Source organism: Strix aluco, chromosome 1 (genome assembly GCF_031877795.1).
Source record: "Strix aluco isolate bStrAlu1 chromosome 1, bStrAlu1.hap1, whole genome shotgun sequence".
Lineage (NCBI taxonomy): Eukaryota > Metazoa > Chordata > Aves > Strigiformes > Strigidae > Strix > Strix aluco.
The window spans coordinates 101361537-101383088 of NC_133931.1; the positions used below are offsets into that span (position 1 = coordinate 101361537).

A 21552-nucleotide genomic window follows, 5' to 3' on the forward strand; every position below is an offset into this window, starting at 1 on the left:
TTAATTACAAAGATTGAATTGGTAAGACAAATGTCATGAGGGCAATAAAAGCTGAAAATTGTGCATCTTTTTACCAGTGATTATGAATTATGTACTCTGATCTGGGGCTTCAAGTTAAAGTGTTCCAGGAAGTTTAAGGGCTGTTTTGTAAATTCCAGCTTCCCTGATGGGGGACTGAAGTGAGGCAGAGAGAAACAAAATTTCTTCAAGCACCTTTTACTCATTAAGCTGTTGCTATTGGTAGAACCAAGTCAGTTTTGTTAAAAGCAGGTAACTGTTTGCACAACACATTCATTTAGTCACTGGCATTCACTCGCTTGCTCACCTGTGGAGCAGCAGCTAGGAGGCCAGCCCCAGCTGTGTGCTCAGATGTGGTGGGTGCTTGGAAAGTCTCTCGGAGGGATCTTTGTTCCTTTGGGTATAAATGTAATTCTGCAGCCTTCATCTGAATACAGGAGTCACCACCCTGTGGTTTGAGTCTCTTTGTTATTGATCATACTGGCCTTGGGCAGATTGAACAGACTGTTGGTCTCCTGAGTTTGTTAGTTATTGCAGATTCAGCAGGAGCACTAGTTTACAGATCTTATTAATACTTGGGAATAATACTTTTCATATGGTACATTTTCAGCTAATGTTTTCAGCTAATGTTATCATCTTTGGCCTGCTGTTTTCTGCTACAATTCCATCCAAATCCATAGATGCCTATAGAACCCATTCACACAATCTCACACAGAAGGGACTTCTATGGCAACTGGATGTTACATTTGTGCATTCTTTGTCCTTCTGTCCTCTTCACTGGCTCATAATGAAGTGAAAGAACAATAGAAGAAGTTTTAACTGGGTCTTTTCCTAACTTTTACTTGAATTGCAGTTACGGAATTTCTGTAGTACTGGAAATTTTTCTCTTTTTTAATTCAGAATTTTAATACACTTTAGGAACCAGTCTGCTCACAGCTGGAAACAGTGCCAGCAGCTGTAGACATAAGGGAGTATTGCCCATAACTTAATCCCTGAAATTGTATACATGCAGCAGAACAGAAAAATTTTTTGTCTCTTAAAAAAAACCCCTCTTGGCTTTGGCAATTCCAGACTTCCTCAAAAGAGACCATGGTTTAGATTTAATAGTTTATGACTTAACACAGATAGCAAATTAAGAACCTATCCAGGTCTGATATTAAATATGATAATGAAATCATTTAAGCTTTACTACTTTACTATCTTTGTTGCCTAGCATCAATAGGCTCTGGTTAAGTGTATTAGTTTTGTGGCTATCTGTAGCTGTTGTTTTAGATTCCAGGAACAGAATTTGCCAGTGCTCCAAGTCCGATTTAGAATTTATTTCTTTTTCAAAAAACACTACAGACTTATCAATATAATTCCCTTACTTTTTCATACCTGCAGTTTGCCTTTAAAGTTTTTTAATATGCATTTTTTTCATTAATTTTTTTTGTATCATGGAGGTGACTAAGCTTTGTCTGTCATTTACAAATCCTGTGACATTTATGATGGCCCATAAATTGTGCTTTGGAAGAAAAGAACAGTGAAACATCCTGAAGTGGGTTCTTGGTGACCCTTTGCTGAACTTCATCTGTCTTTGATAATCCAAGCACACTCCTGCAAAGCCATCACAGTCAACCAGGTCACTGAGTGCTTTGGAACTCATATCTTCCGCTGTTTTCATTGCTGTGCCTGCACCTCCAGTCACTGTGCTAAAAATCCACATGGAACTTGGAACTGCTGAAAACCTGAATGTACAGTGGAGGACTGAATAATACAGTGAGGGCAATTTTTGTGCGTCTAGTGAAGTTGTGTGTTGTGGGTACACGAGTGGTCTCTCCCACACAGCAAGCACTTGAGCTCTGTTTACTACTCACTATTTGTACCATGATCTACCTTCTGCAACACTTCTGCTCTTTTTGTTCTTTATGGGGTGCTGGAAAACCTAATGCTTTCAAGGCTGATGTCGTGCAGTAGAGCACACAAATATCTCACCAGATTATAAAAGAGTGCACTGCAGACAGGTCAGTCCTGGGTTATATATATGTAAGCCCATATATGTCCTGGGCTTAACATGTATGTATATAAATTACATTTCACTACTAAAATATAGTTTGCAGTTCATTCTGGTTTATATTATTACATAACTGGGTGCAGTAACTATATATATTTAAAATCAGTCTGTCCCTTGTGACCAATCACTTATTTTTGATTTAGTAACAATCTAATTTGAAATATGACTGATATCCCAGGCCAAATTTCTGTTGGATACTTGTTCTACAAAATCTTTTTGAGTTAAACAGTTTTCCTAATCAGTTACACTGGCATCCTTAGAAAATGCCCACTTCATATAGATTATGAAATTTCAGTATGAATTTCAGACATAAAAATATACCAGAAGTGAGACAGAGCATTTACAAAGTATACCCAATTTAAGGAACCTCAAGATCAATGAGTGTTGAAGGCCTTTTTTGAAATCAAGTATTTCTTTGTGAAAGTCTTCAGAATACATTTTGCATAATTTATCCTCTGCTAAGGCGGGGATTTTATTATGAAAAATGACAGGAATAACAAACATTAATCCTAATCTAAATTAAGAACTCAAATGTAACAGAAGGAATAGAATCCATTAGTATTTGTGAAATACATAAGTGTGAAGAATGTGTATCACATAGCTGAATTTATATGGGAGGTAAGAAGGAAGAAATTGCAATGCCTGTGGTTTAATTGAAAATGAATCCTTCAGGAAATTATTTTCAAATAGGTTGACAGATGATCTTATGAAGATACTATGCTGTTTTTTGAAAATGTTTGTATTTTTCCATTAAAATCTCTACTTGAGATGTAAAATAGACTAAACCATGACTATTTGTGTTGCCATAATTCTGAAGACAGGATCATTTTAATGTTTCTGAGCATTTTCTAGATTAATATGATAAATAAAGGTACATAAAGTTTTATATGTTTTCCTCCTTTAGACAAAAACCAGATTGTATGGGCTCATAAATTTTTGTTCTAATTTTTTAGAAAGAATCATTGAGTATACAAAAGTCTTAAAGAGTATACAAAATATGAATGTATAGTTCTGTTTTTAACTGGAGTTGGAAAAATTGTTCACCATCCTGGATATCTAGGTAAACTGCTGGATATAACACATTGTAACACTAAGTGACATTTTCCATGTATGGATCAAAAATTGTTAAAGTAATTTCTTAAACCAAGCTAAGAAATGAAATGCACATGTATCAATAGTTAAAGTAGAACAGTGATTCTATTTTAACATAGTAATTCAAGGAAGAGTAGGTCAAAAAGACTAGCTAATCCCCAAATGATTTTGTATGCTTCCTTATAGATGTGATCAGAAAGACAGGAATAATACTAGTAAGAATGAGTTAGCTATAGGAAGTAGAAAACTTGTCAAGCCTGTATTGTCACTTCTGCCCTTTCAGACCTTACAGGGCACAGACGCAAGAGCATAATTAACACCAGTTACGATTTTATCAAGAAATCTGGCTGGGTCACAATATTTTTTTCAGGCTCTTTTCTAAGAGAGGGGTGCACTGAATACCTCAAGGTCAAAGAGAACGGTTTGCTGGTTTCTGATCACTTTAAAAATCATTTTGCCAAACAAAAAGCAACCTGTAAAGTTTGATAATGTAGGAGTTTCAGTGGCTTGCCTCGTGTCTGTATTGTGGTTATAGGTACAGAGCTTTAAGGCTTTATGGATTGAATCTCTAAGGAAGGGTTTCAAATGTACCCTGGTTGTAGTAGTTTCTACGTCTCTCTGGTATTTTGCCAAGTAACTCTTTAGAGATTAAAGTTAGGACAGTCAGTGTCTTTAGATAGGGTGCTTTGAGTTCCATTCCGTTTTACAAAAGTTTGGAGTTTGGAACTACCCAAGACCTTTGTCATTTTGAGAGCACAGATGTAACATGTGGGAGAAGAAAGACACAGCTTTGTTATCAATCAGAAAATACATGTTACTTAAGTTAGAGAATGCCATAACACAAAATGCATTAGATGTACTGTTTCAGAAAAGAAAGCTCCAACATCACATTTTTTGCTCTTGCAAGCATATATTACACTGAGGCCTCCATGCTTTTGGTAAGAAAAATGGGGAAGAAAACTCTGAAAATACCTGCAAAGCTGCTTCATTCTTCTCCCGATGTCTGTCAGAGTTGTAGTTCAATTCTACCTTGGGTCACAAAGTTTAATGTGGTTTTAATTCTAAATTATGTAATCCGTTAGATGCTATACAAGCGGGTAATGCGGTTTTCCAGACTTGTTTGAAAGAAAAACAGTGTTGCTATTGGTTGTTAGCATGCTCAAGTGTGTGAGATGCTTTATAGACTCTAAATTAAATAAGGTTCCTGTGACAAAATAAAATTGTATTTTAATTCTGATCAGCAGTATGTAAAAGAGAAATGGGAGAGAAGATGGTAGGTGAGGGACGAGAACTGAAATACTGAAATAAAATCTGGTTGCCTTGATACATGTTACTATTCACTGTGATCATGAAGGAAGAGAAGAATATTTGAATGGAGACAGGTATGGGTCCCTGTTACTGACTGCAGCCCCATATACTGGAGGGATTTAAAATCATGGAAGCAGAAAAACAAAAGCAGGAGAACTTTGCTGATGATATATTGAGGCTGACACCTTCAATGGAGTGGTAGAATCTGCAGATCTGTCGTGTTATTAGGCTGGAATTAAGAACCTTGAAGCTGAAAATAGACTTTTTAAAATGGAAAGTCGAGTCTAAACCAGTGGTGCCTTCATATTGGGAAGTAATTTTGTCCCTTTTATTCCTAGATGAAAACCTGAGAATATTCCATTTAAGCTGCTTCTAAGTAATCTGTAATAAAAATATCTCGGCGATATTGTAATTCTCTTTCACAATAAATGTCATAGAGCTACAATACCGTGCTTAAAACAAAAACAAACATGTTTTAGGCTACATTAATATAATCTGAAAGCAGGTAATTACCACCTGAGTATGAAAAGCGGATCACCAGAGAAGTGCAGTATATGTGTGTGAGCCTACAGTGTTTAGTATTTGGTATAGTTATTTCCAAACTTACTTTTCTGAAGTATTTTCTGTTTATAAAAATGTATTGTTCAGATACCTTTACCTTTAACCTATTTTCACATCATTATTTGCCAAAAAAAAAAAAAATCAGATTTATTTTTTTGTAGTCAACACAAAATTCTATGCTGGTGAACTTGTGCACAAGATATTTTAGAGATTCATCCTGTACAGGGCTTTTTTTTTGTTTGGTTACTTTTTTGCATTCTACCTATTTGTTCTTTAAGTGACATTTCCTGATCAAAGTAGGATAATAATCCACAGTGTAGTCCACTTAAAGTATTATGAAATGTTTCATTATTGCTAAAAATCAATGCACAAGAAAAAAGAGTAAAAACACCAAGGTCGCTAACTCTTGGTTTGATTGGTTTATAAATCTAGATGTGTTCTAAAAAGATACTTTATTGTTACTGCACTTCAAGCATATAATATGTGTTTCAGATGACCAATGTCCCTTTAAAAAAATCTTAGTATTTAAAAATAAGACTTCAAAAGCCTGAGGCTCAGAAAATGAGACACACATAAAGAAAATATTTAGAGCAAAATATATGTTACTTGCATGTATGCTTACAGGTGGGGAAATAATGAAATTATGGTTATGTGTTGTTTCCTCACTACTGATGTTGTCTATGTGTGTTGTCATAAGAAACATCATTAGTTGATGTTGTTTCTGGTTCTTGTTTTTATAACTGCATGTTGAATACTACCTGTCTTTTGAGAAGCACTTAACTTACGTGTATTTTAGTAACAAGCTTGAAATAATTCCCTTACAAAAGGGGGGAAACTTAGGGAAACCCATCCTGGCATACTTATGTGTACATGCATATATGATTTTACAGTATTTAACTCAGTCCTGCAGCAGCACTTTAATCTGTACTTCATCAGGCTTTCACATACGTTTCCAGCAGAGATAGAAATAAAAAGTGTCTCCATTTTATCTCCTATATAATGTGGCATTGTTAGAACTTATTGAAACAGAAAAGTGAAAAATTGTTTTTAGTCATATGCATATATATTTAGTGGCTCACATTAGCATAGTATCTGAAAGCAGCTCTTTATCTATTTCATCTCCCTAAATTTGTTTCTTTAAGTTCTACAAACTAAAGACTATGGGTTTAAAATTTAAATCAGTGCATGACTGACTTGTCAGAATTTTCCAACCTAACAAAATCTCTGCCCCTGTAAAGCATGTGCACGCACATACACACCCCCCCACACACAAACACACACCCCCCCACACACACACACCCCCCTCCCCCCCCCCCCCGAACCTTCTGTCCAGTCTTGCTTGTTGTAAATTTAGGAGGATCTTGCTGGACTCCCACAGACTCCCAACATGTGAACAGTTGTATACAGCAGTGATGCAGGCAGCACCCTCTACCCAGGAAAAGCCCTTCCTTCTCTTTTAGTAGGGTACCCTGTGGTTCTCCCTATGGCCTGCTACTAGTGCTGTAAAAGATCCCTACTGCATACACCACTGCTTGCTTTGATGCACGAGTAGAAGATTGTGCACAGTTCTCAGACTGAGGTTTTACTGGTCTTGTTAGTCATATGATATTTATCTCAAGTGTTAACATGACTGATTGTCCTGTTGGTAAACCAATACTGGAAGAGTCTGTGGAGGAATAGTGTCTCTCTGGCTTGTTACGTGTCAAATGCTCTTGCACCAAAATTACATACAGCCAGACTAAGAGTATTGCAAGTGACCCACTGCCAAGAGTAACTTGGTTGAAGGAAATGTTCTGTGATCACTGAACATAGGCTGTATCAATATATGGCAAGCCTGAGAGAAGTATGGAAATAAGCTACAAGTCTGGTGCTGCTATCAGACTCCTAAGAAGTCTTTTCATTTTTGGAAATACCCTGTACTAATTTCTGTGGTGACTTTGGAAAGACACTTGAATTTTTTCAGAAAAGTAATAAATTTAAATATATCCTATGCAGATCTGTGAGGATGTTTGAAAGCAATACTGCTCTGCTGTATGTGGAACAGTACAATGGAACAGTACATTTGCCTAAGGATTCTTCTGAGTCTTTTTACCATGTGATTTTGACAGCATTATTGGTACAGAACAAAGGAATGGGGAATCAGAAGACTAAAGGGAAAGAGCAGGAAGACAGGGGGAAGAAAAATATTTTTATATTGGTCAAGAGAGTGCTTAGAAGGAATGTTGGACTAAGACAGGGAAGGAGAAATAGGAGTATGAAGTTGCGTCAAGGAAAGAAGTTCTGTGGAGATGCATGTAAATAGGCAGTTTAGGGACTAAAGTAGTCCACTGGAGGCAATAAAGGAGAAGGAGCTTTTGGGCTCCTTATTTTCCTCTGTCACATCTAGACATGGAGAGGCCTCCTTTACTCTGTGTTTTACGCTGCTTACAGGTGAGCTGGGAACTATGGCTTTTCTTCATTTAAAAAACTTACTGTTAGTATCATGTGGCTAATGCTTGCTGTAGGAGTTGAAGAGGTTGCTGTTATAGCAGCATGAATTCCTTGTCCTTTTCTTAGTCTGTGTTTTGAAATGTTTTATGTTTCTGTTTTTTAGAGATCTGAGTTAAGCCAAACTCGGTGTTATTGCTAAGCAATCTTAACTCTGCTTAAGACGTTTTTCTCTCTTTCAGAGTTCCTACAAAGTAGTCAAATGCTGTTTAGATTTAGATCAGCTAAGTATATGGGGCATCCTGGGAATTTTGGGGCAGCATTTTTTCATGCGCATCTCCAGAAGTTTCATTCCATGTTCCTCTGTGTCATGAATTTCCAGCATTTCCCCAGTCAGGAATATTTTGGTTTTGTACAAAAAGCAGAACTTCTGCCTTTTGTGGAAAGGTAGAAAAGAAACCATAATTTCCTATAATAAAAAGTGGAAGACTATGTCAATGTGTTGTGTAAGGGGAGCCATCTTCATTCTTCATCTTGTCCAGCTGACTGTGTAAATAGCATTTTGGCCAGAGTCTGAAGGTGAAGGACAGGAGGGTTTCTGTCATATAGTTTTATTGAGTGTTATTAAAGCCATTGCAATAAAAATACTGAAAAGCACTTTGTGTGCAGTCAAAATGGATACAAGAGAAACAGTCTTCAGTAAGAAAAGCAAGAGTTACACTCTTTCTGGATTTTGTGGGGTTTTTTTCCTAGAAAGATTAGTGGAGGTCTCCAGATCCCAAACTAAAAAGCTTTTGTCTATTTCTTGCATGATTCTACATTAAATTAGGGTTTTAAGTAACCTTTTTAATAAACATTTTTATAGCTGTTTTCAATTTATTATCACATTTCTCAAAATCCTTTTTACAGTATTTTAAGTCCTTTCACTATATATAACTGTACTACCAGGAAAGAAGTCATTGAAGGGTCGTGATAGAATTTGGGTTGCGCTACCTGATGCTTTCATTTGAGTGGGTTTTTCCCCATTGGAAATAAAAGAAGTATTAATATGGGTTAGAGGGCAAAGGTTCCACTACTAAGGGAGATATTTTCTTTGGCAAAGGCATGTTTGATTGCTGAGAAAGTATGTACTAACAGAAATGTCTTTTTTAATATCACTTCTGTTAGTTTTAAAGCCCCTTAGTAATCTCAGAGAAACAAGTCCTGCTAGGTATGGTAATTGAATAAAATTGTCTATGACAGAAGTAACCTTCTCATGCTGAAAACGGAATTTACTGTTCTTGTTTGAAGAGGGACAGTGAGTAAAAAATTATTTTCTTGACTCTTTAGCAGTCATAACCAAAACATAGGTAGGGACTTCACAGAAGTACTAATGTTATTCTGATACCTTTAATGATGCAGAAATATTCAGCTGTCATAAATTTGTACTAGTAACTAAAGTTACAGCTTTTATGACTTAAGTTTCTGTATCTGAACGTTTCACTGAAAATAAAAACTGTGTAAAGAAAGGAAATACATAGTTCATTTTACATAATCTAGAATTACTAAATTGTCCTATAGTTTCCAGAAGTTAAATGAGTACAGTTGTGCAGCTGTCTTTTTAGTTCCTAGCATGCTGGAAACATGAACAGATCCTACCAGTTTAGTTGGAAAACTACTTTCACAGAAATGATGGCTAAAATAAGATAATGGTACAGACTATAAGCAAGGAGTTCTTGTAGTTGTCTCCTCTTTACACATTTTCCAACATGCAATGCTTTGCCTTCCCAAGCTATGAGATACGTCAACATCAATTTTGACATAATAAAACTTTGAACTTATTCATGACTCATCCCTGCATTAAAGATGAAGGGTGTTTTTCTCCTCTCCCTGCCCCTCCTCCAGAGGATGCAGCTGAGAGATTCTATTTAACATCTGCTGAAATCACTGAAAGCTCTTTCATTGATTTCAGTAGAAGTTGGATTAAGCAGGTTTTGTCTCTGAACTTTGCTCTTAACAGAATGATTTTTTTTTTTTCTCTTTGCATTGGCATTAAATGGCATACCACCTATTAATTTTCACAATCAAGGCAATGAGAGTATTAGCATCAAAAGAAATTGAAAAATAATAAATGATTCTTCTTTAAACTGACTTCCTTTAAACCTAATCTGCTGTAAAGCAAGACTGCACGTACATGCTAGAATAGTAGACAAGTCTTTGCAAGATTAGAGCCTAATCTTCAAGTTTTGTTATCTGTATTCTAAGACATTATTTATGATTTATTGTGCAGAAATTAAAACAAATCTGAATTGTTTACACATTCCACTGATGTTCCATAGATTAATGTTTATTATTTATTAAGAATATGTTCTTAACATTGTTAATATATATGTTAATTATTTCCTGTGATATTTAATATCCTTAATCTGCATACACTGCTCTTCATACCTACAGTTCCATTAACAAAGCGGGGAGAGAATGTGTTTGTACCTGCATACAGCTTTTTAAATCAGTAGTCTCTTTCTTTTTCCTTTAACTTTTCTAATACAGTTTATTTATTAATACTGTTTTTCAGAAAAAACAGAGAACAAAGGATCTGTCCCAGCTGTTTCATTCATACAATCCATATGATCATAAGGTAAGAAAAAATATACTACCTATGTTTGTTGTTAAGAATAATTCCAAACATTTGTGATAACTGTATTTCATATTTAATGTAAAAATAAGAGGAAATTATAAAATTGAAAGTGCTAGGGTATTCATGTTACTTAAATTATGCTATCATATAAATGTTTCTTTGTTTCTTCAAGCCAAGCTTGAAGCGCTGCATTTTCTGATTTGTGAAACCAATGACTCACATTAACCTCATAGAAGTATAATTTATAGACTGACACTAAATCCTGCAAAGTGACCATATGTGGTATCGGAATCCCCTCCTTTTTTTCTCTCTATTTAGAAACTGTTACCCTTGAGTATGTTGCTTAGCCTGTTGTGTCAATTAGGCCCTGAGATACATGATACTAATGAATTATCTATTGATTCTGGAAGATCATTGGAAGAGGCTGTTTTGCTAACAGCCTGATGGTTGTCTGGGGGAAGAAGAAGAAATCATCATTATAACTTGATCCTTATTTGTAAAGTATGGGAATCCTGATGAAAAGAAAAACCCCAGCTTGTTTATTATATCCCATGCTATAGGGTTAAGAAAAGAAGATCACTTTCCTAAAGACATTGCAATGTGAAATAAAAAATTAAAGCTGTTACAAGAAGATTCTGGATAACCAGGAGACAGATACCACAGCATTTCTGTGCTATAACTATGTCATGGGGTTTTGGAGGCATTATGCAAAAGAAGGCATTAAGCAGGCAGATTGAAGGAGAGTTAAGTAGGTTTGTAAATATTTTCAGGGAGTTCCTCTTATTTTGAATGCATCTATGGGCATAGTTTTTTAAGCAAGTGCACTAAATCCTTTAACGGTTTGTCAGCAGTATGAGATGACTGTCTTTGCTGCTTCTGTTTTGTAAAGTGTGTGTGATTTTGCAAGTTTCAAAAAAGAAAGATTTTAAACATTTTTTTGTTTAGCAATTTCAAAGGAAAGTTCTAAACTCTACCCCTTCTTCTCCTGGCCACGTACCAAATAGCCATACATTGGAAAATTAGCTAGGTTTTATATTTGGGGGGAGAAGGTGGCAGAAGTGTGTATATATGTGCACCCATCTCTATGTATGAACACATGCATGTATGTGTGTAACTACACATATGTCTATGAGAAAGAAATGCATTGTGTAAATATTAGTGAATTAAATTTATCGGGTAGGTTGTTGCTGTGAGACTTCCATAGTTACCAGCAACTTGAAAATTTACATTTTAATAAATCATTGACAAACAGTAGGTATATTCTATAATATTAGTAATTATATATATCATTTCAAGTTAAATCCATCATTTCAAAGTATTTTTTTATATATAGACTTGCATTATTTACAAGGATTGATAAAACAGGTATTAATGGCCTGTGAAAATTGAGAAACATGAAGAATAAAGGAGATTAGTGTGACAAGATTTTGAATGGGATCATTGCTTTTAGAGTTGAAGCATTTTAAGGTAAATGTAATAGTAAGTCAATTAAGATCTAATAAGGAGAAGCAACTGATAACCCAGAAGCTTTGATATTCCTCTCTGTGTCTAAATTCTCCTGTGCCAAACACTTTTTATTCATAGTACAAGGAAATTCCATTATTCTTTTATTAGTACTTTTAATGGAGGTTGGCCATTTGTAACTCCTGCTGCCTTCCTGCTCATATCCTTTGTGGCATTATATCAAAGTATCCTCAAATGATTTTGGCTTCAGTTGTGAAGACTTGTGCACTCTTTACAAATTAGTCATCAGGCAATGTGGAATTGAATATAAATGCTTAGATATATTCCCTTTTGATCTTTGTTTTAGGACCTTTAATAAATTATTAAAAGTAGCACGATTGTTTGATGAGTGATTTTTGAAGCTCCACTCTTTTGCTGCTTCCAAGCACATTCTGCATATATATCTGAGAGTGAAAGGGGGGGGAAAGAACAAGTTAAAGTTTATTAAAAAGATGATCTTTCCTTATTTTCCATTTGATAGAGAAGGTTTCCCTTCTGCTAACTACTTCCTATTTGTAGTGGCTGCAACAAACTCACTGCAGATTTCTTGCTCTGTGCTTTTCAATTCCAACTTAGCTGCCAGTTTCACAATTGTTGCAGTCCAGGGGAGGGCTCTTCATTTTTATACTAAATCTAACATTAATCAACATTAGTTGAAAATACAGCTACTTCAAGTGGAGGTCTGTACTAGTTTTACTCTAGTTCTGTTTGATTTACATGGCAGAAGGGTTGGTTGGAGGGGGTTGTTTCCTATTTTCTTGATTATCTTCAGTAAGCATAAAAAGGAGATTTTGTGATGGCTTTGTGAAAGTGTTGGTGATGCAGGACCATGACACGAATGACTTTAATTACTGGGTTCCAGGATTCTTAGTTGGTTGATTAAAAGGGTTTTTTTCTGAGAACCTTTGTAAAGTAAAAAAGATAACCTTAAAGGGTAGGTTGGAGTTTGGTAGTAGTAGATAAAACAGATGTAAAAAGGATGCTTATGAACTACAGTGGCTGGAATGGGACTGTCTATTGAGATTTGAAAGAACTTCAGCCTTTTATGGTAGCATATCACTAGAAAAGAGAAGAATCAATCAGAAAACATTCATTCTTCCAAGGTTGTGCTTCACTCACTAAACCAGAAAGCGATGTTTTGACAGAGTAAGTACACTCACCTTACTAACCTTGTTACTATTTATGCTTGCTCAGGAGACTAATAGCTATTGGAAATAATAGCTATTTTTGGAAATTTTACCTTACTATATATTTGCCTGTCTAGTGCAAGTTCTGCATCCTGAAAGACATTTTAAATGTTTGTGGTTCTGCATTCCCAGGTGAAAAGCCAGGTCTTTTATGGAGGGGGAAAGCAAGGATTTCCTTTTCCTTTTCCTTACAGGTCTGGAGTCTTATCTTGTATCTAGTGAGGCCTTGATTCAGCAGCAGAGGGGTCAGAGATTTTAAATTCCTTTATGCAAAATAGATGGAAGAGTGGGAGATATTCTGCCTCTGCTGATAGCACGGGAGGAGTAGTTAAGCTCCTGTATACTTTAATGCCTAAATTTGTATAGTTTACCATCTAGTTGCCCTTCTTATTGTTCAGATGAAACCATGTAACATCAAATCTCAAAAATTGCCCTTTGGTTGTATACTTATCCTATCCAGGGGGATCTGATCCTGTTCTCTTTCACCTAGTGTCACTATAGGGCTTTACAGAGCCTTTGACTAGGGAACCTGTGCATCTTTCAGATACTGTGCCACTGACAAAACTCTTTGTAGCATCAGTTTTGAACGCATGGCAAATGTATTGAATTCTTGATGTCAGACGCATACAAAAAGCTCACTTTTCTCAGATTATTTTTTTCTTGTTAAAATAAATAGATATTTTTTAAATTAATTCTTTCCAAAACTAAATAATTATTTAGGAAATGCTGAAATACATCTTGATTATAAAAAGCTGTTCAGGTGGGTGTTTGCCATTTGTTCAAACTTATTCCAGTTGGCATGTGTAAAAATACATAGAACTCTATTTGTAGACGAAGCCATTCCTTGTTTCAAAATAATTGCTTTTTCCTGTGTTTATGCAGAGTAGGAGTATGTATAGTCTGGCTTTCTTGAGAGTCAAATTTTGACTGCTGTGTAACTTTTCTCTAGTTAACAATAGAACATCTCTTCCAATTATATGTACAGTTTATCTTTTTCTAGGACCATCCGAATAATAAGATAAAAATGACTTGCTCATAAAGCTGTACCAACAACAGTTTTAGTGATTTAAAATTAAAAAGGAGATAGTTGAGGAGTGCTCTCTTTACCCATAGCTATAATTTGGCCAGTTTTCTACTAACTCATTTAATGAAATATTATGTTTGCACACAAGTAATTTCTTCTGAATCTTGTGTGTACGCTATGAGGTTCCATATTGCACACAGCAAGAATTTTATTCAGTCTGCAGTAGATGTTTAACTCCCTTAGTATCTTTCTCCCAAATAATGTTTGCCCTTTAAAATTTGTGACCCATTTTTTGGAAAGCTATTAAGGCAGTTGTGATAGCAGGTTACCTGGTCAAAACAACAGGTTTGAGAAGCTTAATATCAGCTTCAGGATCCAATATGCAGCAAGTGTCCAAACTCAGCAGCACAGAGCCCTAGTTCCTTTTCTTCTTTTTGTCAGATGAATTAAGTATTCAGTCTAGCCCCGGAGCAGTTGTTTAAAACTGTAATCCTCAATTTATGCTCTGAAAAAGAATGTTTTTACGTGTAGTAAACACAATACAGCAGAACTACTATTCATTTTGCTCTGCCTTCTGGAGAGGATCACCAGAGAGAGAGAGACCTTAGGGCATGTCCATACATGCCTCTGGCAGCATTGTGCTGTTACAGTGAGAAATCCTCTGAGAGTTGTGCTTAAAACTCAGCTCTAGATTCGTTTCTGCCTTTTGCAACCTTAATCTTTTGCTCAAGAATAGGGTATGATCTATGAAAAAATAAGGTCATGTCTTACAGCGTTAGTGATTTGTTTTAGCATATGCTGTGTGCAACCAAGTAAGAAATAAAAGTCAGTGTTCATGTGATTTGAAAAGAGGTTTTTGAGAGATTTTTCTCCAAGTTGAAAGTGCTCAGGATTAAGAAAAAACAAATTACTATTTCAAAATGTGCTCTAATTGATGCAATACTACTAAAATAATCGTAAAGTCTTTAAGCCTCATGTTTTACAATGGTTTTTTATTAATGTATTTTGGAAATGTTAAAACACTCAAAAAAATTATAACCTCGTAGACAATTCCTGTGTGATTGGCAAATTATATGGGCCATTGTATTAAGATAAACTATTAACTGACAAAAAGCTTTCTTTTTTTCGTTTTTTCTTTTTCATTTGTTTTTCGGCTAGCTGTTGGCCTGGTATGGAATTTCAGGAGGCAAGGCATGATGTCCTGTATTCTGTTGTCTTTGATAAAGGTAGATGTGTGCATAACTGTCTCAAGTAAGATTAATAACAAGATTATGTATGGCTATCCATAAGGTGCCAATGGCTGCTGTCACTTACAGACATGATAATTGTTTTCAACCAAAACTTACCCCAATTTTTAACAGAAAATAATCTGATGTCAGCATCCTTAAACAGCTTGTAGGGCACCTCTTTATTCTGCAGGATTCTGTAGCTCCTCTGGAGAGTTTGAGGCATTTGTAAGTCAGAAAAATTAAAGAACAATACTACTATACATTGAAAAAAGCTGTAAGTAATGAGGGGGTGAAACTGCATTTTCATAATGAAACAGACAGGAGCCCACCATCAAACAGGTAGGATCTCTTTTGGCACTGCCTGTGGAGGCATATCTGTACAGCCTAAGTGGTTTTCATTGACAATAATGCAAAATATTAATTATAGCAATGCCCAAGGCTGTGGCATTGTCTGGAAGTCGTCATAGGTACCTGTGTGAAACATGAAGTATCCAAAAGCAAGAGGAAAATCTCAGGTAAGGGGTGAGGGATTGGAATCGATTGGCTTCTGGTAGCGAAACCTGTCTAGTCCTGCATTCTTTCCGGCCCCTGTGCTGTAGCTGGTGGCCTCTGAGGACCGCAGCCTGTGGCAGGGCAATGGAGCGTGGTGGTGGTGGCACTGAGAACCAGCGAAATTGTCTTCACCATGGTGAGGATTGCTTAGTTATACAGCAGAAACTGGGGGAGATGGGAAGTTAAGCGCTTCTGTTGGGACCAGTTTTCCTACCAGTGAGCTCGTTCCTTTCATTCTTCTCCCGTGTTCAGGGAAGCTGGACCTTCTGTGCATCCTTCACAAATAAGTAAAATTGAACAAAGGAAAATCTGATGTCTACTGAAAGAAACAACTCTAAAATGCCTATGTTGGCTAACTTTCTAATGACAGGCATCACCATACTACTCTGTTAATTAGATCCTAAAAACTTTGGTTTTGATGTGTCTGCACTGTGGTATGATGTGATTACATTGAGAGGGCACTTGCAGAGTTGGAAGTATTGCTATGAGACTAGTTTCTTAAAAGAAGCTAATGAAAGACTAAAACATAGCTGCAGCATTAAACATACCTGGCAGGTGAGATTTATATCCTTCAGTAATCTGTGCTTGTACCTTTTTAGTAGTTCCTGACCTCCCAGACTTTGCTACCTTCTACTTCTGTGTTTGTTGCTGGCCACCTTTCATAGCTGCTGGCATTAGTAAGTGGTTTGTTTTACATATGAGGCATGGCAGCTAGCCTGTTTAAGTAAACCAGGTTTGGACGCTTTTTGAAATTTGGAAATGGGAAATTTCAGAACTGCTGAAAAACACAAGCAATTCTTGTTATTTTTCCTAAGGACAGTAATATTTCTCAGCTATTAACTGTGGTTTGTAAGATGTGCATGTGGAGTGGAAGTGCTGTGAGTGTGTAGGTTTTACTTTTGAGCCAGAAAAAAAGGAAGTAGTTTTGAGATAGTGTCTCAGCCTTCAGATTTTTTGGGTAATGACTTGGGTGTATGATTCTGGAAAATAACAAAAATCCTTTTAACCTCCTTTCCATTTATTCCAGGAGCAGCATTGTACTAAATCATAAGGCGACTGTGAGGTTGCAATGCCTGTGATATAAGCCATAGTCTGGATTTCCTAAAGCAGGTGCTTTGAATTGTTCTTCTGTAAGATGAAAAGGATTTCTAGGTTATTGCTGAAAAGAGACAGAGCCTTTTGCTATCTCCTGCCTCAAAATAGATTTCAGGTTTAATTTAATAGCTCAGATGTCAGATATGACTGCGTTTTATGGAAATATTCTTATTGTAACCTACATCCATTCTTCTCTTTTCCCTTCCCTCGTGTTCAGAACTGCTTTTTGGAGGAGGTTACAAAAAGCTGTTTTGTATTCTTGATATGATGTGAGGCTTCAAAGAAGACTACTGAAAGAGAAAAGCAATTTCTATTTGGAAGAACAGCGCAGTGGCCTTGTGCTAATGGCACACTTGAACACTACTTGATGATAGTGAAGAAAATCTAGTGGCCTGAAAAGCTCCTGCTTTTTCTTGACTTAACTCTTCGCTGCATTGAAGTTTATGCCATCTGTAACGCAGAGCAAGCTAATATATAGACAGTTTAGAAACAGCTGTTCAAATATCAGGAATTGTTTTAGGGTTTTGTAGAGAATAGAAGAATAAACAAGGAAAGCAATGCAACAAAAGGGCTTACTTCTCTGTTGAATACACTGTATAGAAAAAGACATATCTGCTCTGTCTTAATTCTATAGCTGAAATGTTGGGGTAAATGACTTGATATTTTATTTGAAGGGTATATTTCAGAAAATGAAAAAACAAAAATCCAATTCCTGAATTTATTGCTGTACAACCAATGGTTGGTTTGTTGTTTTCGTTTTACACAAAACCTTAAATATATACAAACAGGTAGTGTATATATGCTTAATACGTTGGTTAAAACTGTATTCAATGCTAGTAACTTTTGCTGTAATAATTTTATATTTAAATAGAATATTAATAATATATAATAATATGGATATTTAAAGCATCTAATGCTGTCTGATGCTAACTGAGTTGTTTAGGATTGTTACCCCAGTTATCAACCAGCAGGGAGGCTGTTCCTGTTTTAGTTTAAACAGGTTCTTTTTTTTCTATCTTTTTAAAAGTATTTTTCTAAAAAACTATTAACAATAGCCTGCCAAATCATGTTTGGCTCTATATGCAAAGGTATCTAATACAATATAAGATATATAATATAATAGATATACTAATATATTATTATATTATATACTATATAATGATGCACTGGCTTAGACGTTGAATGAGGTTTCACAGTTACCAGCATATTATTGAAGTATCTTCATTAATGATCTTGAGAACGGTTTTAAGAAATAAGATGGTACAATCCACATACACCCCTCCTTCCCATGTAAAAACTTCTATACATTTTCTCAGTTAAAGAATCACAACAATAGTGGTCAGTTACTTCAGGTTTTTTCCTTGGTACGACATGCAAATGCTACCTGGTACAGCAGATTGCCCCAGATAAGAATTTTTTACCTCCAAAAAAATACTGAAATATAAAATAAAACACAAGTTTTATGGACACATTAAATATCTGTCATGTGAACTCAAGGAAAACAAATTGTCTGAGGAGCATTAATCCCCTTGTTATTTTCCAGAGAAAAGTATTACCTTTTGCTGCATGTCTTGTATCACTTATGTACCTTGCCCATCATTACTGTGTAGTGACACAAAAGTATGAAAAAGAAAAGTATTTTAGGTTTTTTAAAATTAGTTGCTGGAAAACCTTGACATCACAAAAAAGTAAACAGGCCTGGCCCTGTTAAAATTTCTTTTAAGCTCTCTTTAATCTTGCATTGGCAATATGATGGAGTGGATAACTAATGGTCATTTCAAGTTCAGATCAAGTTCAAGTGTCTTTTCTTCTCCCATTCCCTAACATCTCATTTGTCCTGTATCTCTCTGTCGCTGTGCAGTTTCTAGTTGATTGGATTTCCCAGTTATCTTTCACCTTCTCTCATATTTTTTCCCCTCCCTCTTTCTTTATTCTATTGCTATTTCTCCCCCCTCAAAAAAAAAGTTTATTTCTTCTTTGTGTAGTCTACCTTATTTTTTCTGTTTCTTCCTACCTAACTATTCTTTGTTTAGTATCTTCTTCAGGTGTTAACATTGTATTCTCCTTCCATTTACTTTAATTCACCTGTCTTTCTTGGTTTTTAACTCTTTATATTTATGGAGCCCCTTGGTTCTACAGCTGAACACCATCACAACATTGAAGTGGCTATGGGAAACAATGTTGCTGTCAGAGGGGAAGGTGTCCCTGCAGCAGGTGTAGCAGTGCATCAGCACAATGTCATGGGAACCTACCCTCAGAGGTGGTAGTGGAGTTCTTCGCTATTCAAGAATTTAAAATTTGCTGTTAATCTCAGTGTTCCTATGACCAAGCTCTTGAGCTTGCTTTTAATTAATTATATATCCAGAGACCCATGTTTTAGGAACTTTGCTAATGGATATGATAATTAGCCTTACATTCTGATCCCTATCTTTTCACTGGAGAACAGTAGTTGGTTTTGCTTATAAAATTGCTACAGTCTTTGTGTATACTTGAATTAAGTTGACGTGTTATTTAAAGTTCTAGACGTTAAGCAAGTTGGTGTCAATGCTTTTATTACCAGAAGATTTTTGGTAATCTGCTGGTACCCAGAATCTTGGGTAAGGTTTTTACTTCCTTGCATGGAGTGAACATATTACATTTACTTTTCTTCTTCCATATTCCTGTTTAAAAGCTTGTTTTAATGACCCTTTTATATAAAGCTGTGAAGCAGTTGTGTGTTTTCTGGCTTTGTGTCTGATAATAAGAGTATGGAAATGTTGATCTCCTTATCCTCTCTTTAATAGTCTTCTGCATAGCCTTACATATATGTATGCACACACATGAAAAAACATCATCAACAAAAACTTTGATTTGAGACTGTTTCTGGATGATACTTCGAATCAATCTGGTATATTTCAAGTAAGTCAGGGAAGGATGGGATCACGTTTTTCGCAATTCATACTAAGTCAGCACTTGCTACAATTCCATCTTCTGCTGTCATTTAAACTCTTGGAACGAGCAACACTCTTAGTTTTTATTTTGTTATAATTTCTTCTCTGTACTATATATCCCACTTAAAAGAGTGAAGAAAGGTTAGTTATCATACAGTTGAAAAGACAGGTCTGAGTAAAGTGACCCTGTAAAACTATAGATAGAATTTGGGCTTTGGATTGTTCTATGCAGGAAACTTACTCTCCTGCTATCTGTGGGCACAGCACAGTTAGACCACTCTCCGCGTGAGCTCCAGTGCTCTGCTTTGAAGGGCAGCTGGCAGAGGAGTCTCAGAATCTGCTAGCAAACCATGTGGATTTTACATAGTTAATCTAGGTGATTGTCACCTGCGGCAAAGCATTTTAGCTGCATGTGAAATTTAGGGTTCTTACAAACATGCTCTCGGTGTTCTTGCACTCAGTCTGCCTGTGTCTTAGGGCAGAGGGGGGTTTTGTATTCAGATGTAACTAGAAAAACATCCGATGGTTCTTACCAATTGCTCATCTTTTTGAGAGTTGTGGGATCAGCACTGAATGATGTTAGTGCTCTGGTGATTTAGTATGCATGCTTTCAGTAAAACTAGCAATGTTCAGTTAAATTACCCAGATACTAACATACTCTATCTGTGTAATTAGGGTAGGCTTGGAAGACTTCCAAACCTAGTTTAAGGGTGGAGGCCCAGAGTCAGCAGAGTTTGAGTTCACTCCGCAGTATAGCCACACCATGGAGGTCTAGGCCCCAGTTCAAGGCAGAAGAAAGTTTCTAAAACACATGATTTAATTTCAGCTGTACTTGAGCTTTAGTGTATCGGAAGGAAAGAGTGGTGCTGTTAGCAGAGAGAGAGGTACAAACCTGGATTTTTATAAATGTACATTTGTTAACAAAGCATATTTTGTTCCTCAAATATGACGTGTTCTTTGTATTGTTTTTCCTCTGTATTCTGGTATTTTATGAACATAAAATAGTTTTCATCCAAAAAACTTTACCAATCCAAAGATGGATAAAATAAATTACCCATTCTTCCATGTGTTTTTTGAGGGAAAGGCTCCAGCTTGAGAGGCTTGTGTGGCAGCTATCTTCTTTGGAATTTACTTCATCATTTCAATTTTGATGAGATTACAACATCAAAAAAATCATCTTTCCAAGAAGCTGTAGCTTCTGCCTGTCATTCTGGAGACTGCCTCTACTTATTTGCAGTATCTGAAGTATAAGAGGACCAGTGCTGAATTTAAGGTTTGGTATCTCGTGATCCATCAGGATAAAAATTGAGGGTTTATATCTCCTTAAAGGAACAGGACCATTATAATTTCTTTGTGATAAATGTGGCATTTTCTAATATCACTGAAAGCAACTAAGAGGTTGATCTTTAACGATGACATTTTAGTTCATATAAATGCTGCTTTAGGTCACGTTTCATTTTTCTTTCACCCGTTCCTCATACAATTGTGATAGTCATACATAGTCATCTAGCCTTATAGAAAAAAAAAAAAAGATGAATATGCAAGTAGTTGACAAATGTCTTTAAAACACAGCATTTTTTTTTTCCAAAATACATTTCTGTGAAATTTGATAAATGTAGCACACATAAGAGAGGTGTTGTGATAAAACACTTCAGGTTGCAAATACAAGCAGTCATGCTGACAAATCCTTTATTTCATACTGTCATGCTTTTTTCAGGAAAAAATACCTGTGTGTTCTTATTGCTGCTCATTTTCACATCTCCTTTAATATTGCTAGCATCATTTATGAGGCGTGTATATGGCAAATTATGCTCCTTCATGCCTTTTATTTTTACAAGCATATTTTTTATATAAAAGGCCTGCTTGGTACAAAACCTTACAAGACATAAGCCATCACTGTTTTATGTTGCAAACTCCAACTTTGTTTTCCGTAGAACGTTTGCAGAAAATGTGTAA

At 35.8% G+C, this 21552-nt stretch overlaps 1 protein-coding gene across 4 annotated transcripts in view; it reads left to right on the forward strand.

Annotated features, from left to right (window-relative positions):
• CDKAL1 (CDKAL1 threonylcarbamoyladenosine tRNA methylthiotransferase) overlaps positions 1 to 21552 on the forward strand; it is a 421071-nt gene that overhangs the window by 315258 nt on the left and 84261 nt on the right. For all 4 annotated transcript variants that reach the window (XM_074829387.1, XM_074829378.1, XM_074829370.1 and 1 more), the window contains one exon: positions 10014 to 10076. In XM_074829387.1, the coding sequence (XP_074685488.1) occupies positions 10014 to 10076 (63 nt within the window). The remainder of the gene's footprint in view (positions 1 to 10013; positions 10077 to 21552) is intronic.